At 44.2% G+C, this 25,093-nt stretch overlaps 1 protein-coding gene across 2 annotated transcripts; it reads left to right on the forward strand.

Moving 5' to 3' along the window:
* Positions 1-24,964, forward strand: pde9aa (phosphodiesterase 9aa). 2 transcript variants are annotated; one of them, XM_080477966.1, is made up of 19 exons: positions 1-359; positions 7,569-7,639; positions 7,862-7,939; positions 11,174-11,217; positions 12,259-12,313; positions 15,625-15,695; positions 18,729-18,813; positions 19,579-19,639; positions 20,178-20,252; positions 20,693-20,779; positions 20,871-20,975; positions 21,764-21,846; positions 22,108-22,264; positions 22,800-22,913; positions 23,094-23,198; positions 23,282-23,410; positions 24,078-24,173; positions 24,347-24,412; positions 24,568-24,964. In XM_080477966.1, the coding sequence occupies exons 1-18, from the start codon at positions 297-299 to the stop codon at positions 24,395-24,397; spliced, it is 1,530 nt and encodes a 509-aa protein (XP_080334092.1). In that variant the 5' UTR covers positions 1-296; the 3' UTR covers positions 24,398-24,412; positions 24,568-24,964. The 2 variants fall into 2 exon arrangements, with proteins under 2 accessions (XP_080334092.1, XP_080334093.1); XM_080477967.1 differs by lacking the exons at positions 1-359; positions 7,569-7,639; positions 7,862-7,939; positions 11,174-11,217 and adding an exon at positions 11,981-12,096.
* Positions 24,965-25,093: the final 129 nt, after the last annotated feature.

The following is a 25,093-nucleotide window of genomic DNA, read 5'->3' on the forward strand; positions in this document are numbered from 1 at the left end:
GCGCGCGCGGGCTGAGGAAGTGTGCGGGGGCGCGTGCGGACGGAGGCTTTAAGAGATGCGGGGACAGAGTGCGGGACACAGCCGCAGGACGCCGGACCCGTCCGCACCTGTCCGCCCCAGTGAGCTTCACGAACTGGCCTGACGGGATGCCGGCGGACCACTGACTCCCCGGGTCAGGGAGCAGGAGTTTGAACGGAGCGGAGGACCGGAGCCCCGGAGGACCGGAGCCCCGGGGGACCGGAGTCCTCGGACCCGCTCAGCGACGCACTGAGGTCGGGCACACAGCGGGGGGGAGGATGGGCTCCGCTTCGTCCTCCTACCGGGTCATTTACCTGGACGTGGACGGTAGAATTCAGAAGGTGACACACACACACACACACACACACACACACACACACACACACACACACACACACACACACACACACACACACACACACACACACACACACGAAGGAAATATCTATCTAATGAATATTTAATTACCATTTTAAAGTTGTTTTAATGAATACTGATATGGACAAGTGTGTGTGTGTGTGTGTGTGTGTGTGTGTGTGTGTGTGTGTGTGTGTGTGTGTGTGTGTGTGTGTGTGTGTGTGTGTGTGTGTGTGTGTGTGTGTGTGTGTGTGTGTGTGTGTGTGTGTAATGACTAAGTACATGGTAAAGCATCATCATCATCATCACCAGGTGTTTCAGTGGATCATCATCTTCCTCAGTGTTTAGCTGTGAATCAGACTGGAGGATCTGCTTCACAATAGAGAAGTTTAGATTCTTTAGGTTCTTTCAGCGACTGATGCTTCAGTGTTTATATGTGGAACGGATCGGATGAGTGTGAGTGGTGTGTGTTTTCACCTCTTCATACACCGAGTGTTTAAACAGCGACGGTGTGGACACAGAGCAGTATTTCACAGCTGAGTGTGGATGGGTCTGAAGGCTGCAGGTTAAAGAGTAACCCGAGTTCTCCACTCTAGTGTACACACACACACACACACACACACACACACACACACACACACACACACACACACACACACACACACACACACACACACACACACACACACACACACACACACACACACACACACAATATTCAACACATTTTGATTGTCATTCGCACAAAAAATCCCCATCCACAGCTTATCGTCATAACAATCCTGACAATTAAAAACACACCCGTTTGAATCGAAGGTTTCTTTTACCCTGAAATTCAGCTTAACAAACCAACATGTGAACATTTGCATGTACTATGTCTTTAAATCTATATTACACAGTGTAGTTCTTAACTAATGGGAATAAAATCAAGTTTACTGGTTCTGTTGAACTGGTCAGATTAAATCAATTTCATAAACATTCTCTAAACCATGAAAGCTGTCAGGCACAGAAACTTTCATATGGCAGGTGAGCCCTGGGGGAGAACATGGAGACCCCCCCCCCCCCCCCCCCCCCCACCCACCAGCCAGACATATTTACATCTGCAAAAACTACATGTTCTGATAACTAATAATAATAATCATAATTATTTAAGCAGTATGGTGCAGTCCTGATGTCAAGGCCGATCTGTGCCTGTAATATTTACAGCCAGTTCGTCTGTAGGATGAATCCTCCGCTGCTGAAGGACTTTCATCCATTTCCTCAGTTTATTGAGTTCAGGGTCACAGAATTGTTGAGCTTGAAAAACATCCACCATGAGGACTAAAATCCTCTGCAGCAGCAGCAGCAGCAGTCGGATTCCTGTGAAACTCAGTGTGAAAGAAGTGGTCTGACACTTTTCACAGCTGCACAGTAAAAAGGTGCATATTAAATGTTTTAGCTCTTTTACCGTTTAAAGCCCGTTTCAATCATTTTGCAGTTTTTCTATTCAGCAGCGTTTGTGATTTTAGCTCCATGACCTTGTTTAGCAATTTTTAAAAATCGGTTTTGGGTTTCCATCATCACTTTCCAGTAGTTTCTGTGCGCGCCTCAAAGCTCCGGGTAAAGCAGCAGGATCTAAATCAAAGTAAATCAATTAAAATGAAGATTTTCCTCAGGGATTTGTCTTCATTTGGATTTAATCCCGCTCATCTCACACAGAGGAGACTTTAGAAGCTCAACATTTGCTGAAGTTAAAGGCAGTGTTGCAGGAGACACATTTTACTGGATGAACTGGGCAAAAAATCATTTCAATCAATTTATCGAAATTGCAGCTAAAAAATATTTGTATTTTGCAAATTACCCCCACACACAGTTTTTTGGCATTGTTCGCATTCCCTTCTACCATTCCTTGTGGGTTTCCGTTGTTTGCTTAAACCTCGTTAAGGCTTGAATTTGTTGAATGACGGAGCCTGATTTACTTTTAATTTTGGGATTGTTTATTTGCATTTTAACTCCGAGGACAATCACAGCAATAAAGTTGCAGTTTTGACTATATATCTGATGTCTGCAGTCATTTTTAAGTCCATTGAGAAAAAAAATTGAATTGAAAGCCAGCTCTTTAAACTCTTTTATACATTTGTATTATTATTTTATTTACAATTATGAGTTTCCAGAGGGGAATTGTTTTTACTGAAGTGACCCGTTGGTAGCAGCCACACATTGCAGCGCTCGGGGGGGAGCTGGTGTTGCTCCAGGTTCTTGGTCAGGGACCCACAAGTGCACGTTTTTAGGACTGAAGAACAACCCACACACACACACACACACACACACACACAAACTCCACACAGAACGACCCGGCTGGTACTTGAACCTGGGGCCTTCTTGTTGTGAGGCAAGAGCGTGAACCACTGCACCACCATTTGTCTCCCTCAAATTAAAGCTGTAGTGACACTGCAGAGGAGCGAGAGAGAGAGAGAGGGAGAGAGAGAGAGAGAGAGAGAGCGAGCACTACATTGTGCACCAGGAGGCAGTGTTTAAAATGCTAATTGGATTCTAACAATGTGTTCAAATTTGTACTTATTTTCTAGTAAATTGAAGCTTCCGCTCCTCTTGTCGAAGGAATAAATGTCCACAGTCTATTTGTTCTTTGCAGTAGAACAAAGGATCTGATGCTTGTGTGGCCCAGGGTGTCATGATCGGGTCAGATGTTGTGTGCGTGATGTGGGTGCTGCACATAAGGGCAGCAAACTAATAATAGTAAAGGAGGGTTTGTTATTCAAATCACTCCGGACCTCTCTGAGAACCCTGGAGTGTTTTTAAATGCAGGATGAGGTAGGCCGTGTCGCTGGTTTCACATCACATAAGGCACTTCACTGCTTCGCATTTCCATTCACCCGACGTGTCATTTCCATCTGTCGATCCCATTTGAGGCCGGTTGCTCCAGCTGTTGATGTGGAAACCAGTGCGGCGCTCACTGGTCTCACGTTCGTGTCAGGGCGAAGTGGACGGGGCTGGACTCATCCCGCTTGGCAATATCTGAGTCAAGCGTCACGCTCAGGGAGCGGACCCCGGGACGGCCACAGTGGACCGTTGGGTGTGTTTTAATGGACGCAGCAAAAGTGTGGCAGTGTGAACATACGAATATGAATAAATAGTTGCGTGTCTGTTCGTGAAGCTGTCCTCCATCTGTCTGTCTCCTTCACCTGTGACAGGCTGACACACACACACACACACACACACACACACACACACACACACACACACACACACAAAACTTTATTTAGGAGGCATAATATCTGTGTATCTTTGAAAATGCTCTTTTACAATGTCAACTTGCTCAGGTTTAAAGAAAACAAGTGTGTTTATGCTTCTTTGCATCAATTAATCATCAGCTTGGTTTGATTCATTGGACCTTTTCTGGCCCCTGAAATGAGTTTAACACAGTTCGACTCCACATTGTTGGTATTTGCTGCAAATAGCCGCCATGTTGGATCTTGTATGAGGCCTCTCTTCTCCTCCGGTACATCCACTTCAATTAAATGGAATTAACCAGAAGTCACTGAATATAAAAAGGCTTCTTCAGAGGACATGTAGTTATGACCCAGGAGGCTTTTTGTTGTTAGTGTTGCCTTTTAAACCTCTTCATGCAGATTGTTTTTGGACGGGTTGGACCTGCAGATTTGCTGCCGAGTCTCTGGAAATGGTTCATGTTAGTGTGCAACCTGCTGGATCCTCACCGAGACGAAGAATCAGTTTCTGCTCTTACTTTCTGACTGGTGGCATCCCGTCAACAAGGGCAATACGTCAAATTAAAAAAGCTGTTGCGTCGTAATAAACCGTGCTTTGCTCACGACTGTGTGTTATTGAGCTGTGTGTGAAGTGTGTGGACTGAAAAGAGGACGAACAGAAGCGTGAATCGTGTGCAGCAGCTGTGTGGATGCAGACTGAAAGTTGACCTGTGGTGCGGGAAGTCAGAATCCTGGTCGCTCCTCGTTCTGCTGCAGTGAGTCTGGAGCAGAGAGCAGAACTGTGCCATGTGGACAAGATGTCCGGAAGATGTAAAGAAATGAGTTTTACCGAGTGTACCGACAGGTTAAATAGTGTGTTGTGTGGTTTTGTGTTGTGCGGTGGAGGGTCGGCGGCCTGCGGCACCATCTGCTCAGAGAAAGCCGTTGAGAATTGGGATTGCTCCGATTGATAAGTGGGGCCATAAATGCAGGGTATACCTCAGCCAGGTGCAAAAGTTCTGTTTTCTCGAAACGATCCCCTTAAAGGACGCGTATGGCCCCGCCTAGTGGCTGTTGGGGGGGATTAAAGGCCATTTGAGCGATGCAGGAAATGTACTTTTACAACTTCTGATATGCTGCAGTAACAATCGTGGTGCAGGAACTCAAGCGGGAACTTGTCAGAACAGTAGGGGCATCCATACATTTATTACTTCCAGAGTGGATTATTGTAACTCCCTATTTTCAGGGTGTCCGAATAGCAAAAATATTATAATAATAGAATTAAAAATCTTTCTTTTAACCTATGAAACTCTTAACAACCAGGCTCCATAGTATCTTAAAGAGCTGTTAGTCCCAAATCTACCCAGAAGAACACTTGGTTCTCAGAGTGCTGGCTTACTGGAGGTTCCTAGGTTTTTCTAAAAGTAGGATGAAGAGACGGAGCTTTCAGCCATCAGGCTCCTCATGTGGAACCAGTTTCAGTTAAGGATGCTGACACAGTCTCTATTGTGAAGGTTAAGCTGAAGACTTTTCTATTTCATAGAGCTTACAGTTAGAACTGGTTCAAGCCCTCCTGGACCATTTTCTAGTTTAGCTGCTGTAGGTTAAAGGAGACATATCATGCTTTTAAATCCTTCCTTTTTACATATAAATCATACAGTTGTGGTCTATACAACGCGGAACTGCAATGCTTGGGTCTGAATTCCTCATTATTATAGCTCCACAGGCCCCTTTTCAACCCCTTTTCTGATGTGCTTCTGAGAGCAACTCGTTTTGGGGCGGTCTCTTCAAATGCAAATGAGACACTTCATACCCCGCCTCCTCTCCAGGTTGCAGAGGTGATACTCGGTTCAACGCCACCCTGTTCGGCCATCTTTGTAGTTTGATAGAACAGATACAATTATCTAGCGGCGCAGAAACTTTATATTCACACATTATTTACAAAATGTCAACAAGGGAAGATTTGTCCATCCAGCCATACATGTTGGAGCCAGAGTCGGACCCGGCGGAGCGAGATGAAAATGACCATGATGCACCTACAGAACAACGTCTTCATATGGATGTAACGCAATGGTGTGTTACTATATTTACACTAACTTCTCCATCCATGCCCACTACTACAATACTGCCTGTATTACAACGACTATTTAACACAGAAGTTACATTATAATCTAAAACGAGCACACAGCGCTAACATATGAAGACGGTGCAACTGATAATGCTAACAAAACAATGACAGGGACGTCTTATCATCACACTTTTTAGCGTTATATACAGCTTACCGAAGTGCTCTGTTCGTCGTCTCCATAGATAGAAGGAACTGACCGCTCAATCAGACCAAGTCTTTCGGCAAATCCTTCTTTATACTGGCGGAGGTTGCTGAAGCAGTCGTCCTTAAAGTGCTTCGCGCACACAAAAATGACCTTACCCACAGATGTGGGTACATTTCTGTGAAAAATAAAACTCAACCAGGCACTTCGAAAAGGTTCTGATGCTGGGAGACGGTGTAACGAAGCTTGTGGGTTACTACATCCAACAACCAAACATTTCGACTTGTCCTCTCGTAACTTCGGTTGGACTACAAAATCGCAGCGAGAAACAAAAATGGCGGATTGCTCGAAATGTCGATGTCCTAATTTGGCAGTTCCGCCGGGAATACTGTGACGTAATAGTTCAAAAAACGTAATAGAGAATAGAAAAATCGAAACGGATCGCAAAATATGACCAAAACAGAATATAAAGATATCAACGGAGCACCTGAAGAGACTACTTTGAACTTTTCTGTACTTCTAAACACTCTAAATATACAACAAAATGTATTTAAGGGCTAAAAAAGTGGATTTAGCATGATATGTCCCCTTTAAGACTCCTGGAGGAACGACACTGAGCTGCTTTCCTTTCTCACTCTCGCATGTTTCACTACAGGTTACTAACATTCGGTGTTTCTTGTAGTCTGTTCTTTCTGTTTCTGAATTCCAAAGGTACAGACATTTCACTGTAATCAGCTTTGAGTTGACTGCTGGGTGTAGTTATCAGCCTGATGTACTGGAACTTCAGTGACCCACCGTGGTTATTCTGCAATTGAGGCTCCACCCACACAAAAGATGTGATGGTCTGATGTCTGTGCAGATGTCGTCTGCGCGTGGCTGCAGACCTGGTAACTGGTAACTGGTAACTGGTAACAGGTACCCAGTACCTGTAGCCTAATCCTGCGCCTGTACCAGGATTAGCTTTCGCCCGACCTTCCTGTGAGACTTGGTGAAGCTACGCAGCAGGTGGGACGTTGGACGTCTCTGGCTCGCCGTCAGTGTCGTGTTGCCTTGCATTAGGGGGCGGGGCTAAGATGCAGTCCAGGATCCTCTGTGTTTGGGCCCATTGACCAGTCAGGTGTCAGTCCACCTTCCAGTGTTGGATTGTGAGACGTGCTAAATGATGTTCTTCCTCTCAGTGGGTTAGTTCCTGTCTTAACGCAGCATTAGACCCCCAGCATGAGGCCACCCTGCTTTCTCAGTTCTAACAACGTGGTTATTCGCACATGATGTTGTGTACAACATAATTAGAAAGCAGGAGGTATTTAGTATGTGACACATTCACTGACACATAATGTTTTTTTTTTTTTTATTATTATTGTGAGGCGCTAAAAGGAGTCCTCAGTAGGGAAGTGAAGCCGCTTCGTCAGCAGAATGGACAAAAACACATAGAATAAATGTCTTTGGAGAAACAGAGCAGCTATCTCTTATGTGATCAGCAGTAAAAACACACACACACCACACACCACACACACACACACACCACACACCACACACACTGAGACTCACCTTAAGCAGGAGGTTTTTGTTGATTGCAGTCATTGCGGTCAATGGCTTATCGACACACATATTCATTGAGAAAATATGCAGAGGACTCACTCTTATAGTGGATCAACGATTTGATCACAAGAGGAGGTTTCATGGCGCCGCCTCAGTGACGTGTGTCGTTCTCTCTCAGGTGGTCTTCAGTAGATTCTGCAGCCCCTGTGACATTAAGGAGCTATTCTGCACAGCTCTGGGTGTACCAAGGTATGCACACACGCACACACATCAAAACACAATTATTGGACCGGAGTTTGACGCTCCTGCTCTATATTTTTAATCTTTACTGCAGATTTAAAAGGAACAGCTTTAATTTGCCACACATTGAAAAGCGATGGCATTGCGACAAGTTAATAGTGTTTTTGTTTTATATTGTTTTCTCGCATGATCGACTCTGTTGGACGGTAACGGCCCTCTTGTTGTTCACAGGAACACCAATCTGTCCCTGCTGGATTCCTCTGGAGCCATGGTGTCCATCGACCCCACCATGCCGCACAACACGGAGAGGTAGGGCGCCTCCTCCGATTCACTCAACTCTAACATCTTCCACATCTGTTCATCTGTGATTTAGCTGATTTTAATGCAGCTTGTGTTTTACCTGAGGAAGGATGTGTTCGTTAGCTTCACCAACAAAAGTCGCGGGAAGGTTATGTTTTCGACTGCGTGTAAATATTTATTTATTTATTGGTTTGCATGTATATTTTTCACCAAGTTATCTCAAAAAATATTCACTCGAATCGCATGGAATCTTCAGGGATGATTTGTCACCATCCAAGGAACAATCAAGCAGATTTTGGGACATTCACGGCTAACCGTTCCCGAATAAATCCCAAAAGACTGCAAAAAACATTTCCCATACAAAGCGGATGAGAGAGGCACCTCGTGGAGGAAATCAAAGGAGATCAGCGTCTGTTGGCACGGAGACGCTCCCTGATCAGTGTTTCACACAGATGTTGCTACCTGACAGGCTAGTTAGCATCGATATGAGCTAACGGCTATCATGCTAGCCATGCTAACTCGGTTCCTTAAACAAATGTGGCGTTGGTGAATCTATGCGGTCTACCGAGTGTAGCTCTACTTTCCTCTTTGTTTCCTCAATTATTCCTCCTCATAGATTCAAATGCGGCACAATCTCCTCTGAAACACGTCAAACCTTCCCCGTGTCCGCTCTTCTTGTCCGGGGTTGGATTTCGATGTAACGGCCTCACAGCAGAGGTTTAGACCAACACTGGGAGGCTGCTGCACGACAGTAAAACACAACTAACAATACAGTCTTTGTGTTGTCAGGAGTACGTGGCAACCAAGAAGTCCTCATTCACTCAGGACTCGGGGTGTTGCGATGCAGAAAGACTAAACTGACCTCAGAGCAGCTTCTTTCTTTCTCTTCTGACGTTAAAGTCTGTAATTTTGTTTTCATTCAAAGCATGTTCAGAAATATTTCACCTTCAATACCGAGTCGAACTCAACATCTTTATTCATGAGAACATTGATTGTGTCACAATTTAATGGAATCTGTCTCTTCTTTGAGCTGCAGCGCTTCTTTTCCGTCATTTAGAGTGAATGCACAACTCACTCAGTCACACACACATTCACTTGGTCACACACACATTCACTCAGTCACACTCACTCGGTCACACACACTCGGTCACACACACATTCACTCAGTCACACACACTCGGTCACACACACATTCACTCAGTCACACACACTCGGTCACACACACATTCACTCAGTCACACACACTCGGTCACACACACTCGGTCACACACACTCGGTCACACACACACTCACTCAGTCACACTCACTTGGTCACACACACTCGGTCACACACACATTCACTCAGTCACACACACTCGGTCACACACACTCGGTCACACACACATTCACTCAGTCTCACACACACTCGGTCACACACACACTCAGTCACACTCACTCGGTCACACGCACTCGGTCACACACACTCGGTCACACACACATTCACTCAGTCACACACACTCGGTCACACACACATTCACTCAGTCACACACACTCGGTCACACACACATTCACTCAGTCTCACACACACTCGGTCACACACACACTCAGTCACACTCACTCGGTCACACGCACTCGGTCACACACACTCGGTCACACACACATTCACTCAGTCACATTCACTCAGTCACACACACTCGGTCACACACACATTCACTCAGTCACACACACTCGGTCACACACACACTCACTCAGTCACACACACTCGGTCACACACACACACACACACACACACACACACACACACACACACACACACACACACACACACACACACACACACACACACACACACACACACAGTTTTTAGACTATAGAAAAATATTAGGTCCATCCAGAAAATAACCCAACTTGATGTCTTTCTTTGTTTCTTCTGACTTCATTCACAGGATTGTAACTTCAATCTGAATCTAAAAAACATAAAGGACTTTAATTGAGTCCTGTACAGCAGCTAAAGCATAAGAATTCCCAGGCCCACTTAAAAATACTCATATCGTCTCATTTATTCCAGAGACGCAATCATTTGACATCAACATGGGATAATGTTAATAAAGTGAGCATTAATTGTTCTCCCTGGTTAGAAAACTCTTCTCGTTGTCTGTAATTTCCCTGTAAGAAAAAGCTCCAGTGACAAACCACGTGTGTCTTTACACAGACTCACAGCCTCTGAGACAAAGACTGAGGTTCTGGATTAATTTCCTTTATAAAACTAAATCCTGCCTGTATGTGACATGGTTTATCATCGGACTGCTTCTCTAACAGAGCTCAGAACAACACAGGACGTCCAGAGTTCGCCCCAGTCCAGGTCGAACTGTTCAGACCAGAGCATAGATCTGTCAGTGATTCATGTCCTGGACTTAGTTTACTCTCATAAGTAAACTTATGCTGAAATCTTGACGTCCTCGTGGTGAATTGTGAATCGTCCTCCCTCTGCATGTTGTGATGTGGTGAAAAGCCTCTTCGTGCTCCTTTGTCTTTGACCGCGTCTTAGAGCCTCTTGCAGCTGCGACTCTGGCCAAGCATGTCGAGCTGTTTTATCCTCTGACTCAAACACGCCGGTTTCCATGGAGACGGAGATGCTTTCCTCCATCAGTACAGCCACTGGAGGAGGAGGACGTGGCTCGCAGCTGCTCATTAGCAGTGAGAGAGAGGAGCTAATGAGGGTCTGTCATGTCAGGGTGGAAATGATGCCGATAACGTTCATCCTTTCAGTTGTGGACCGAAGTCACTTAACATTTCATCGGGACTGCTGGAAATATCTTGTCAGCTCTAAATCCACAGCAGCACAGTCCTGCGGCATGGGTGGCCTGCCGCTGTGCACACAAAGCAGTGGGAATGTCACTTTAGTGTGCGTTCACGTGTGTGCTATTTGTGTGTGCGCGCTTGTTTATCTTATCTCCGGGTAAAATCTGAACCTTCATTTGACAAACATCACCTGACCGTTCTCTTCCTTGTGAACATGATGTGTGTCCGTCTCCCTGCTCCAGTTAATAAATACCAGGATGAGTTTATTGTACTTTAAAAACACAGATAAATACCTTCACAACATTTATTTCTGTCTCTTCTATCTCTGTCCCTAACATAAGCTGTGTGTGCGTGTGTGCGTGTGTGTGTGTGTGTGCGTGTGCGTGTGCGTGTGCGTGTGCGTGTGCGCGTGTGTGCGGGTGTGTGTGTGTGTGTCTTCTCTTTATATTGTCTCTTTATAAGGACGCCGTATCGAGTAGTGCCACTGACTGGTGGGCAACTTGCTGGTGAGTTCCTGAGACCACATCAGACCTACACTGTGACCGACACTCAGATATACAATCACATACACTCAGATACGTATACACTCACATATACAGTCAGATATACAGTCAGATGTACCCTCAGATGAGGCTGGTGATCATGGTGGGGGATGAGCAGTGAGCTGCAGCCACTCATCACTTTAAAATGCGCCACAGAGGATCTCATAGGCTGAGACACTCTACGTCTCTCCTTCTGTGTGCCGCCACAGTTTGCTTGTGTGTATTGAAGTGATAGAAAACACTTGAATTCCTGGATGATGTGCAAACGCTTTGTTCGTGTTTTACACACTGCCGTGCTCATTCCCACGCTTGCATCCCACGGTCTTCAAACTTCAAACTTCCCTCTGTTTTCGTCCTCACGTCCGTCAGCTGCTCATGTTTGAGCCTCATTGCACCGATGCTCTGCAGCTGCTGTGTGATCCAGAGGAACAGGAGTTTGTGTTGGGAGTGTTAAAAAAAAAAAAGCTTCATTACATATATACAGATACCATTTCTAAAGTGTTATATTTCCTTAAAATTAGTAATTGCGCAATAAAGTTTGTCCGTGCGCGCGTGTGTGTGTGTGTGTGTGTATAGAACTCTGTGCACTGATTGGTCGATGCGCTCATGTAGAATGATATCACACTGTCTTCTCTTGGTTTTATAGTTTCTCAGAGCTCAGAGTTTATTGTCTTGTGGCTTTGAACTTCGCTCTGGACATTATTTACGTGTGCAGCTGGTTCCCTGTCAGCGAACGAGGACAAGCTGCTTGACACTGTTTCGGCCCCTCTGATGGTGGGAGTCGAGGAAAAGACGGCTTATTTTCCTCTTCTCACTTTTCCGCCTCTGTCACCTACTGCTTTGGTGATTTGCTTATGTAACCTCTGTTTGTAGCCACATCCGTGTGTGTGTGTGTGTGTGTGTGTGTGTGTGTGTGTGTGTGTGTGTGTGTGTGTGTGTGTGTGTGTGTGTGTGTGTGTGTGTGTTTGTGTGTGTGTAACAGCCCCATGCTTGTTCCCTCCTCAGATAAAGAGGAACTCTTTCAGAATGTACTGACACAAGTTGCAGAGCAGTTTTCAAGGTAAGTGGACGGCTGAACCTCTTCACATTCTCACTGTTAATCTGTTTATCCATGCTTTTTGTATCCTCGTTATTAAAACAAGCTGCCTTGCTGGGTGAAATGTTGAAAATAGTTTAGTGCTTTGAAAGAAAAAACAATCAACACGTCAGGAGAGAAATCTCTGCAGCCACAAGTTGGCTCCACGAAGCTTTCGCTGAACTATATGGGAATGAACATTGTATTCGTTTTTTATCATTTATTATACAAAGAATATATATTTATATTTGTATAATACTTTATTATTAACAATACATTAATATGTTGATATTATTTCCTCCGAAAAGACTTTGATCTTCCAGTTGAAGGTCTGAATGTTCCATTTTAAATGAAGGGTTGAATAGATAGAGACTCCTGCTGCGTCTCGCTTCAGCCGGGAAATGTTGAGTTTACAAAGTCTCCGAGTGGTAAGGTGACCTCGATCACATCCAGATGAAGGGATAAAGTCTCGCAGGATAATAGAGTTTCACTCATTGAGTTTACGTGACAACTTGCTGCTTTCAAAAAAAATTAAAAATGACTGAGGAAAAAAGTAAAACTGCCATGAAATGGTGAAAATAGCTCAAAACTTATATACATTGTTTTTTAAAACAACTAAAAGAATCAACGTGGCTGAAAAGAGTAAACTAAATCCATCTTCTAAATTGTAGTTGTGAAACGTCATAAATGAACCCGAAGATACTGTGTTTGTATTTATAGCAATAGCTGAACTTTATGAGCTGTGATCTCATCTTGTTGAATGTTAAACATGTTTAAAAGCGCTTAAGAACTTTTGGTCCTAAAATCTGCAGACCTGTTTTTCTATTGTTGTTCTTTTTGTTCTTTTATTTCTTCGGTCAGTGGTCAACAAAATAAAATAAGCAAGAGCAGTTCTTCATCCTTAGGTTGACAGTTTTACCGACCAAAAGGGTTCAGACTGAAGTTAAACACTTATTTCACCTCACCTTGTTGACAAATCAAAAACAAGATGTAGGAAGACCGCCAGACGTCAGACTCTAAACTCGAGCTTCATAGATAAAGAGAAAACATAATAATTCATTTCATTCACACAAGTATACACAACATATTACAAATACTCTTAAATACTTGTAGATTAAACATTTGCACATTTATATGTTTGTACCAATAATGTAATATATGCTATATTTAGTTTTTGTTATTATTACTATCATTGATCATATTATTAAAATTCCTGGTGTTTATTCTAAAGCAATATATTTTTCTATGACATTGGTCTTAAAGGTTTTGTTTTTTAATAGTCACACATTACGGAGCGAGCTCTCGCTCTAGAGTGTTAAACTGAGTTTATTTCAGCCTGTTTGATCTAAATCTGGGCAGTGAAATGAAAACGTCATAGCAGTGGAATATGGTTCTTTTTTTTTTATTTGTTTTTTAGTACAAAATGCTGCAGTCATACAACAAAAGTCTGGATTGTATTAAATATCCATATACAGTTTTAGTGGCTGATCTCGGGCTTCAGGCTCATTTCACACTCCACAGTCATTCGGTTTGTTTGTTGTTTGTTTTTAGTGTTGATATAAAGAGGCACATTGCATTTGTTTATTCTTCTTTCTGCTCCTCTTCATTCAGACGTTTTCTATTATATTGATTTGAATTGTTTAGATTTTTTTTCTTTTGTCAATAAAAAAAACTAAACTAAATTTGGGAATGTATGTGGAGGACAGGAGTCTGCAGATGCATTAAAAAGCACAAAAACAACACTTGATTATGTTTTGCAAAAGTGTCCTCCGAGTCATTTTATAGGTTTTTTTCTTCATTTTATTACTTTTTCATTGCACCGCGTGTCAGATTACACACCTTTGTTTTGTCCTTGTAAGACTTCCAGATTCACTTTAATTGATTCCAAGGAATTCTGTCTAACAAGAGCCGAGTCATCAGAATCACCAGAGGAACATCTACCAAAACTGAACTGTCCACAGAATAACACAGCTCTGACATCAGTGTATGTTATTCACCAACATCCCTCATTGTTATGGAGCTGATTCAATAGAAACTGTTCAGACACACATTCACACTTTGGATGTGAGGGACGGGGGTGTTCAGGGGAGTCAAGGGAGTAAATACCACAGATAAAACACAGGAAGCCGTTAATGGATCAACACATTTTGATGTAACTGGGCTACGGGGGACTATTGCTTTCTTTAAACATTCATTTTTCCTTAAATTTTTTTATTTTTTAAAGATAGAATACAGAGCATGGAGGAGTTCCGGGAGGTGTTCAGGTTTCATGCGCTGGTATCGGGCCGTGTGGCAGCACAACTGTTGAAGGTTTAAACAAAAGAGTCTCTCGCCTGTTTGTTTACGTCCTTGAAGCGTCGAGGATCTTTCACTCCCGTTCATACATGTTCTGATCCTCACGTCTGCTGGCTGCTCCTGCATGTGATTCCCTACAGTAACTCCTTGATTTATCTTTAGATAGATGTAGGGCCATTATCTTTGGGGGGTCGCTTTGTCTGAAACACCTTTCTTGTTAGTTTGTTGAGCTTCTGGAGATTTGAAAGGTAGATTGAGCAGAAATCCGGTTTGGCTTTAGAGTCGGCGGCGCTGGATTTTTCTCCCGTAGATCCCGACTTTATCGTGATTGTTGTTTTAAATGGCGGATAAAACTTTGCAGTTATGAGAGTGGATTAACCAGGCAGTACTGGAAGTGACATTTCATCTTGATGAAAGGCCGAAAAGTACAAATTATCCTCTGCAGCTATCCTCCTTGATTCGATGTGCTTTCTGAGGTCTGCTGGTGAAGGAGGTGCAATCACTAAGAATGCAGGAGTCCTTCTGCCACCCTCTCCTGTACTGAGAAACATGCGGGTACAGCAGACAGCATGTGTGTGTGTGTGTGAGAGCATCGTCTCATCTCATGGAAAAAAAACAACCTCAGTTGGTTGGATTAACGGTCTGTTCGGAGGTGTTTGGAGTTATTTTAACATTATGTAGAAGAAGAACACAATTTTCCATCTGGGCTGCAAATTTCTCATCTCTGTGATGTCAACATGCGCGATGCACAGATTGAAAAAGACCGACTGAACTGTAGATAAATGAGTCCTGCTGCACTAGACAGATCATTATTTACGACATAACGTCAATCCTGGAGACGGAAGGACAGAAATCCGCAAAAATGACTGAAAACAACAAAGTCGCAGCCGGTTAGTTAGTTGTATCCGATTACCATTGGACCCAAGAAGCGTCAGCGTCGCGTATCGATGAGCTGCTCGTTTGTTGCGGCGCAGCGCTGATCTCTCCTCCTCTGTCTGCAGAGCTTTCAAGATCAATGAGCTGAAGACTGAGGTCACCAACCGTCTCGCCATGTTGGAGAAGAGAGTGGAGCGTAAGTCCGTCCTCGTCACTGCACGGACCAGTACACTCTCACAACAACCATGACTTCCAGCTCCCGAAGGGGAAGAACTCAATATGTGGTGGTGGCGTGCATGTGTTCACTCTTCCACATGGTGTGAATGGATGAATGTGGACTGACTGCATGCCTTCAGTGCATGTTTGGTGAACCTGTGTCCCTCCACGCTTTACGAGAGCCTGATTAGATAAGTGGGAGTCTGCACACCTGGAGGCTGCTCACCTCGGGTCCATGTAATATTCTGTTATTTTTTCACACTTACATCACCGCTGTCCTTTGCTTCTCCTCTAGTCTTTATCAGTGTACCGACGTGGACTTGCATTAATTGCCATGCTGAGCTGCTGCAGGCCAAGCCGGCGCTCGCTGCAGATGTGCCATTTTGTTTTCAGATAAAAAGCTATAAAAGTCTATCAGATGTGTTGTGATAATAGACTCTGCGCTGCCTTCCTTATTCCATTTACAATGCACACCGTACTGTTTTTGTCTTTTAATAACCACAGGAACATTTAATCAGTGATTGTTTAGCAATCATTACATCCTTTCCGAGCACGGCTCCACTGAAAGAGAAAGTTCAGTCTCGGTGTGTGGACTGTGAGTCCATCAGTGGTCAAATAAATCTATTAGTATTATCGTTCACGCCTGCCTCGTAAAATATTCATCCAGTAAAACAGCGAAGGAATGGAGGAATGTTTCCTGAGATGGAGGAGAGTTCTCTTTCCTCCTCCTGACATAAACTCATGTTACTATGGAAACTGACAGAAGCGCTGCCCATGTCGGGTCTTTTGTTAAAACTCGTCTCGCTCCATTTCTGCATTATTATTTATTACCTTATTTGCAACCATGTCACCGAATGTCAACATAACCACATGTATTTATCGTGGTCAGAAGGTCAGAAGCAGGGTTTCTTAAAAAAGTAATCTCAGAATAAAAAAAAACTAATCTGACTGTTAATCCACTGGAGCCAAACGGTTACAGTTAAACAGGATAAAACTCTTTTTATTTATTCCCATCATACACCTCAGAGCCCGGTCAAGTCCTTTATTTGTCAATTATACACGGCCTAATGTGCCATAAAAATGTTTTTCGCACTTGTTCTGCACCGAAACAACATTTTTGATAATAGATTAGAACAATAGAAATTTAAAGCATGCAATAATGTTAATAATATTTCAAATTAAAGCACACAAGAGATAAATTCACAGCTCACAGCTCCGCCTGTGTTGATAGCTGATCGCTGTGGTGGCTGGACAGAGTCCCGTGGAGGTTGTGGTGAGGTGGCACAGGTTTTAGTCCCCACTGTATAACTCCCTGTGGAAGGTCACTCATTTAGATATTTAGTTCACACATTATAAAGTCATTGTTTTGCCAGCGGATTGTGAGATGAAGTTTTCATTGATTTCATGATAGTTAATGTGTTGTGATAGTTGCCTCAAGCTGTTCTCTCAACCAGAGTTTCCCGTCAGGTGTCAAACTCTCTTAGCATCCAGGAACACACTCCTATTGAGTAAATAAGAAATGGATTTGACCTAAAAAGCGCTTTTGAAATGCTTGTGCAGTCCCCAAATCGCTTTTCATTGGTAATCAGATCGACCCATTCGCACCCGAATGAAGGAAGCTGCCATGAGAGGTGCTTAGTCCATCCACTGGGAGTGATTTGGGGTTCAAGGACACGGGGACAGGTGGAAATGGGGATTAGAATCTGCAACCTTCCGACTGGGAAGGTTGCAGGTTTGATTCCGACCGTGCCACAGCGGCCCCCGGTACGTTGTATTGTCTCGTCCCAGTGGCCTTTCTCTGCATCGGAGTTATAGCTCAACATGTGATGCTCAGTGACTTCACACAAGCATTGAAAGTGCTTGGATACCTGGTTGCTATAGCGACAGCGTGGCGCCCACACAGACCTCCATCCTCTCATCACTTTGGTCACCATGGTCACCTTTTCTGATGGAAACTGGAGAGCTGTTCTGTTTGACGAGGCAGAGGTGGATTTATAAAGGCACACACACACACACACACACACACACACACACACACACACACACACACACACACACACACACACACACACACACACACACACACACACACACACACACACACACACACGGAAGCGGATCTATAATACTAGAGTCTTTCTGTTTTTAACCAGTTTTAAATGAAGGGCTGAGACATGCTGATGTTAAGCATTTTTCTCATCTGGGTCCCCATGAATTTTATAATGGATTTTATGCTGAGATAAAGTCTAAAAAGATTTTGTTTTCCACAGGTTTGACTTTGTGACAGATCCTCTCTTATGTTGTGATCTCTTTTTTTTTTCCTTTCTTTGTCCAGATTTGTTTTGTTGTAACGCTGATATATTTGATAACTTCCTACATGAATCCGACTCCATGGTGTCACATTTTCATTCGTGCTTGTGGATGTGCAGAGCTCCATCCAGTCACTGCGTGGAGAACACAAGAAATAATACAACAATCCCTCATTCAAATGCTCCTATTGATCTGTGACGTCTTTGAGTTAGAAGCATGCAGCTGTGTTTTATCTGTAAAACGCTAATTATGACATTTTAATCTCTACACACTTTATATTTTCAAATCTATATATATATATATAACTACGGAGAAAACAAATCCAACATTCTCCATCAACAATCCTCAATGCAGTTTCTGTGGGATTGTGACTGGTCACTGTTGTTGTACGGTAAACTCTATTGCTTTAAAATCTACAAATTATCACTGTAAAATCAGAAGCGTGGAGTCATGCTCCTGTCTTTTGTTTGTGTTTATGATCTGATGAGCTGAAATATGATTAAAGGTGTCGTTAACTTTATCTATAACATGCAAACAGTCAACTGATTTCACCATCTACCTATGAATGTGGCTCAGGCACCAAAAAGTGAAGAAACGTCGGCGTCCTTCTGCACCAATCCATAACTTGTTCTTTTTACTGTCTGATTGGCCGTGTTGTTATTCCATTTTATTATTAAAAACACACGGTCCTGTGTGTTCACAGTGGAGGGCATGAAGGTGGTGGAGATTGAGAAATGTCGCAACGACATCAAGAAGCTTCGCGAGGAAATGGTATCCAGGAACAACAGGTGACAGGTCACAGACACAAGTAATCTTTTTCCTCGGTGGCTCCTGAACTGTCTCATAAACACCACAGATTCAGCAGATAATGCAGAATAACACAGTGGAGAAGCACCGAGGAACGGCTGGGCATTATTAGGACTTTTTGTCGAGAGCTGCTTCTGGTTTACCGAATGTTAATAGACGTTATGTTTCAACGCTCAATTAATGGAACTGATCAGACTGAATTCAGGTACTTTCTTTCTTCTGAACTCAATACAGAAGAGACAATGTGCAATAAATGCAGAATGTCAGTGGGACATAAACCTCATTATCTGACCTTTGATAAGCCTCTCTCGCTCTCTCTCTCTCTCTCTCTCTCTCTCTCTCTCTCTCTCTCTCTCTCTCTCTATGTATAAACAGTGCTGTATCCTATTATTTATTTCACAATGCAGGCGCACGGTGAAAACGTTTGGAATTATGAATCATGAGACAAACTAACTGACGTCTCTTTTCCCTTCACACTCTTGAGTTAACGTGTGTTTGGGCTTTATTGTGTGTCAACAGAAGTAACCTGCACTTTGTAGCCACATGTGGCTCTGCAGCTCCTCTAGTGGCTCTACGCCAGCTCCTCTCAAAATGATTGATCATCTCCTCAATATTTCATGTATCTACAAATGCTGAAAGAGGAAAAGAACAATAGCAACAAATAACAAAATGCTGCTTAGGTGTGAGTAACAGAAATGTTTTTCATTTTTGAAACTTAAAGTGTTTTTTTTTTTCTTTCTTTTCAGCAATTTCCTGGAGGACAATAAGAAGCTGACTCCTTATAGAGACGTTCCTTCCTATCCTAAGGTAAGACCTTCTCATCTGCACAAGACGCATGCTGCCTTGTGCAGTCGCCCGGTTCAGAACTCAGCGATGCTGCAGTGGCATGAAGACCATGTCCACACTGTCCCCTGTCTCCATCCAGGGGGACAGTGTGGACATTGTGGTGGACGATAAGAACCTGGGGGTTCAAAATGACAATAAATTGGACCAAGTGATTATCAAGAAGGTCAAATGTCTCTCACTCCCTCCATGATGTCCTGGTCAGCAGCAGGAGAACCTTCAGTGACAGACTCGTACCACCACGGTGCTCTACAGAGTCCCAGGAGATCCTAACGTCCTGTGGACATCAGACTGTATAACTCTTCCTTTAGAATATTGTTTTGGTTGTGTTTTATTCTCCTATGCTTATTTTAGTCACCGTTAAGCCATGTACGTATTAATATTTACTTACACTGTAACACAATTTCCTTCAAGGATTAATAGTATTTTCTGTTCTATTCTATTCTATTCTATTCTATTCTATTCTATTCTATCCTATCCCCCTCTCTCTGCTGGGTGACAGTACCACCTGTCTAAGGAGACCGTAGAAGCTCTCAGACTGCCGGGATTCGACGCCTGGCAGTGGGAACCCAATGAGGTGAGACTCATTAACTCATTTTGTGTGTCAGTAACATGTATTGAGCTCCAGCACCAAACCAACCACGCTGGTTCAGCTCATACTCATTCAGCTATGGTTGTGGGGGTTGGTTGGATTTAGTGATTCAATCCCAATGTTTTGACTAAAAGAGAATTTCTTTCAATTTACAAGCATTTTATATAAAACACTGCAGATGATTGAGCTTTTACTCTCATTTCTTCAATAGAAACGTTACAACAAACACAATAATTCAAATACATCATTAGGATTTGTTGTTGGATATTTCAGACTTCCAATGGTTCTTTATTGATGTGTTGTTTAAAGTACATCTATACTGTTCAAGTTACGTGTTCCACCAAATTCAAACCAAGGAGTTAAATCCGGTTAAAAGAAAGAAAAGTGACTTCCTATTGAATGTCGAGACTGGTCTGTTCCTCCAGATGCTGACCTGTCTGGAACACATGTACCATGACCTGCGGCTGGTCAAAGACTTCAACATCAACCCGATCACACTCAAGAGATGGCTGGTGAGTCCGGGGCAGAATCTAAGGAACCACCTAACTGTGCTGGTTCTACTTCCGGAACCACATGTGATCTTCTCTCTCCCTCTTTTTCTAGCTGAGCATTCATGACAACTACAGGAACAATCCCTTCCATAACTTCCGCCACTGTTTCTGTGTCACCCAGATGATGTACAGCATGATCTGCCTCTGCAGCCTCCAGGTAATCAGTCCTTCACATCCTCACCAGCTTCCGTTTCCCCGGCGAAACACCAACGAGGCAGAAACTGCATCTAGGACTCTCACTGGATGGAGTGAATGATTGAATGAGTGTCTTTATCTTATTCTTATTCCATCTGCAGCTCCTCAGGTCAACTTTATCCTGTGTTTCTAATTAAAACCGTGGAAGCCTGTTTGATAGAGTCAGTCTTCAGGGAGCCTCTAATTTCTCAGTGCTGACATTCAGCATCCACCATGCCGCCATCTTCCACTCGTTTCCCCTCAGAAACAGTGAGACGGAGCGCCACGATCGCAGTCCAGAGGCGTCACTTAACCCCCGAGGAAACCTCCTCGTGCAAACACAAAGTCAAGTCAATACAGCATCCAGTGTTTGCAATTTGTTATCAGGCTTACCATGAGGCAGCTTCACTCTCATCAGTACACACACATGACTTTATACACTCATCATCATCATCATCATCGGGGTTGTTTCCTCCAGATTGAAGTGCTGTTGCACTGAAAGCGGTGAGAGCTCCTGGGAGTCAGCGTGGTCGATGAAGAGGAGCGGGGAGTGTCTGTCTTCGCTCTGTTGTCAGGGACGACGATTCACCAGAGATTCAATTATCACAGGCCTGATGGCTCATTATGAAACATCTGGAGAAACAGTTTACTAACAACCTGTCACACACACACACACACACACACACACACACACACACACACACACACACACACACACACACACACACACACACACACACTTTACTGATGCAGTTGTTATTGTGTCTGTAGGAGAAGTTTACCCAGGTGGACATCCTGATCCTCATGACTGCTGCCGTGTGTCACGACCTCGATCACCCTGGATACAATAACACGTAAGACAGTCGGCTTGTCTTCTTTTTGTCCGTGAACATCCTCTGCTCCTTCACTGCACGTGTGCTTCGTTTCCATCCGTTTGTTTATCCAGCAAACGTTTACGTCCTCCGATCTCGTGTCACTACATTTGTCCTCGTGGATATCTGTTTATATCTGTCCTGATCTTCATTCCAACCGTCTCCTCATATTGTGCTGGCTGCTGCATCATTCATGTCTCTCTCTCTCTCTCTCTCTCTCTCTCTCTCTCTCTCTCCCTCCAGGTATCAGGTGAATGCCAGGACCGAGCTGGCTGTTCGCTACAACGACATCTCCCCTCTGGAGAACCATCACTGTGCTGTGGCCTTCCAGATCTTCTCCCAGCCCGACTGCAACATCTTCTCCAACTTCGATCCCGAGGCCTTCAAACAGATCAGACAGGTGGGTGGTGGGTCCTACCCGAGGGTTTCTCGTCTGACCTCAGCGTTGTGGATCAGGTGTACGGAGGATCGTGCGTCAGCCTGCAGGCCACCTCGTAATTATAGTTATTATATGACCCTCTGTGTTTATCGCCGCCGCATGAAGAACAGACGTGTTGGGGAAGAGAGAGGCTGGCTTATGACAGGAGACCTGACATGAAGCACAGGAGACACAAAGCTGGCAAAAAATATTCTTCAAAATCTTCATGGGCAGAGTTGTTATGACTGTGGGGGAAACGGGCGATCTGACGAGCACTGGAGGCAGCGCAGGAGGAACAGCAGAGGGGGAGTGGACAGCCACGCCCAACAGTAAGGGACAAACAAACACAGACAGGAGACACCAGGGACAGAGGAAAGAAACCAGAGCACCGTGGCTCCAGCCACCTCCAGTCCAAAGAGACCCAGAGCAGAGGAACACACACTCAGATAGAGGAGGAACAAACTCAGACCTCCTCAGCCTGACAAATCCTCGTCCATCTGTTGTGTCGGTGTCACAGGGAACCATCACACTGATCCTGGCCACAGACATGGCGCGACACGGCGAGATCCTCGACTCCTTCAAGCAGAAAGTGGACAGCTTCGACTACTCGGACGAAGAGCACGTCACCTGTGTGAGCACACCTCACCGAATACACACTTCATGGCGGAGTGAAGATGTTTTCTCAAACTGTCCTGCACACACCTTCCAGCTAACACACACACACACACACACACACACGGTTGTGTGACTTCACATCAGAACTAGTCAGCTCATGCTGATCTGACCTGTGTGCCGCTGTGCTGACTTCCAGCTGAAGATGGTGCTCATCAAGTGCTGCGACATCTCCAACGAGGTGCGTCCCATGGAGGTGGCCGAGCCCTGGGTGGACTGTCTGCTGGAGGAGTACTTCATGCAGGTGGGCGTCACGCCCGGCCTTAATATTCAAGTACAGGCAGGGAACTGTTTTTAATGAAATGTGTGTGTGCGTGTGTGTGTCAGAGTGACAGAGAAAAGACTGAGGGTCTTCCAGTGGCTCCGTTCATGGACAGAGAAAAGGTCACTAAGCCCACCGCCCAGATTGGCTTCATCAAGTTCGTCCTCATCCCCATGTTTGAAACTGTGATGAAGGTAAGGAGACGGCACACCTGCAAAGTGGGAGGAGCTTCATCACCTCATGTGCTACAGTTTCCTGTGTGAAAACCAAGCTGTGTGTGAGTCAGTGGACCGATTCCGTCCAAATCAAAGGGCGTAAGCTTGTCTGTGTCTCTTTGACCCAGGTCTCTGGTTTGTCCTCATTTCCATCAGTCCTGAACTCTGGAAATCAAACCTTAGAAACACACAACAAAGTCAAGTGAACAAACTGGAACTCTGTTGGAGGAAACTCCAGACACGCACATGATCAAACAGAGAAAGTTGTTCAAATCATAAAGCTTTTCAACCATTTGACACGGATGTCCTTGGTCCAAAAACGTTGTATTTAAGGTTTATTGCCTCAAATGCAGCTTTTTAAAGCAAAACAACGTTACCTACTTAATTGTTTTTTTCAATGCCAGTCATGCTGTGATTTCAATAGTTTACATGCTGAACAAAATCTGCATCACTTGTATTTGGCTTCTGTCGGTCCGTCGGCAGATGCAGGAGCTTTGACTCAACACCTCTTTAAGCACAGTGGAGGCATTAGCTTCCTGCTCACTGTTAATGTTAACTTCACACTGTGTGTGTGTGTGTGTGTGTGTGTGTGTGTGTGTGTGTGTGTGTGTGTGTGTGTGTGTGTGTGTGTGTGTGTGCGCACCAGCTGTTCCCTCAGATCGAGGAAGCGATGGTGCAGCCGCTCCGAGAGTCAAGAGACCGATATGAAGAGCTGAAGCAGATCGACGACGCCATGAATGAGGTTGGACTGTGTGTGTGTGTGTGTGTGTGTGTGTGTGTGTGTGTGTGTGTGTGTGTGTGTGTGTGTGTGTGTGTGTGTGTGTGTGTGTGTGTGTGTGTGTGTGTGTGTGTGTGTGTGTGTGTGTGTGTGTGTGTGTGCACCCAGAGGTCATTAACATGCTGTGCTCCTCTCAGGTGCAGAAGAAGAAAAGTGAAAACTTGACCATGGGAGGCAAGAAGAAGTAAAACGGTTTGGAAAAGGTGGGAATGAAACAGAAGCAGGCAGCAGCATTCATAAAACAGAATCGGCAGCGTTCCTCATGAGTCGCGTGTATTAATGTGTGTGTGTGTGTGTGTGTGTGTGTATGTGTGTGTGTGTGTGTGTGTGTGTGTATGTGTGTGTGTGTGTGTTTCAGTGGAAGTAGAGAATCAGAGTGAAGCACTGTGACCACAGAGGAAGCTGGAGTGACGTCCGACCCTCACCTCAGCCGGATGAAGCTGCACAGTGTGTCGTGTAGATTTCCAGGGCGTCAAAGGACCAGGATGTGTGTTTGAGGCGGCGGCGCTGCAGACCACCGAGGGCCTCCGTGACCACGCAGACAATCCAGTCTTTATCAGGGAGTTCAGCATTTCTACCGCACAGTCCACAACACTTGGATTTGTACCTTGAAACTGTATTTTTTTATTTGTAGTGTGTGAGTTGGTTTTTTTTTTTTTTTTTTTACATATTGTACAGATTTTTAGTCACGTTTGTTCTTTCCTACAAAAAACTTAAAATTAAAGAGATTACTTTAATTACCAAGTCTCGGACTGAACTCTTCCTTGCTTGTTTTTTTTGTTTCAACTTTTGTGTTCTTTATTACAAGTAATTGTTCCATTATGTTAAAATGCTTGCATCATTGCATTTATAATTCTGTGGCAGCCTATTTTTTATTTATTTTT

The sequence above is a fragment of the Lipophrys pholis genome (genome assembly GCF_963383615.2).
Source record: "Lipophrys pholis genome assembly, chromosome: 13".
Lineage (NCBI taxonomy): Eukaryota > Metazoa > Chordata > Actinopteri > Blenniiformes > Blenniidae > Lipophrys > Lipophrys pholis.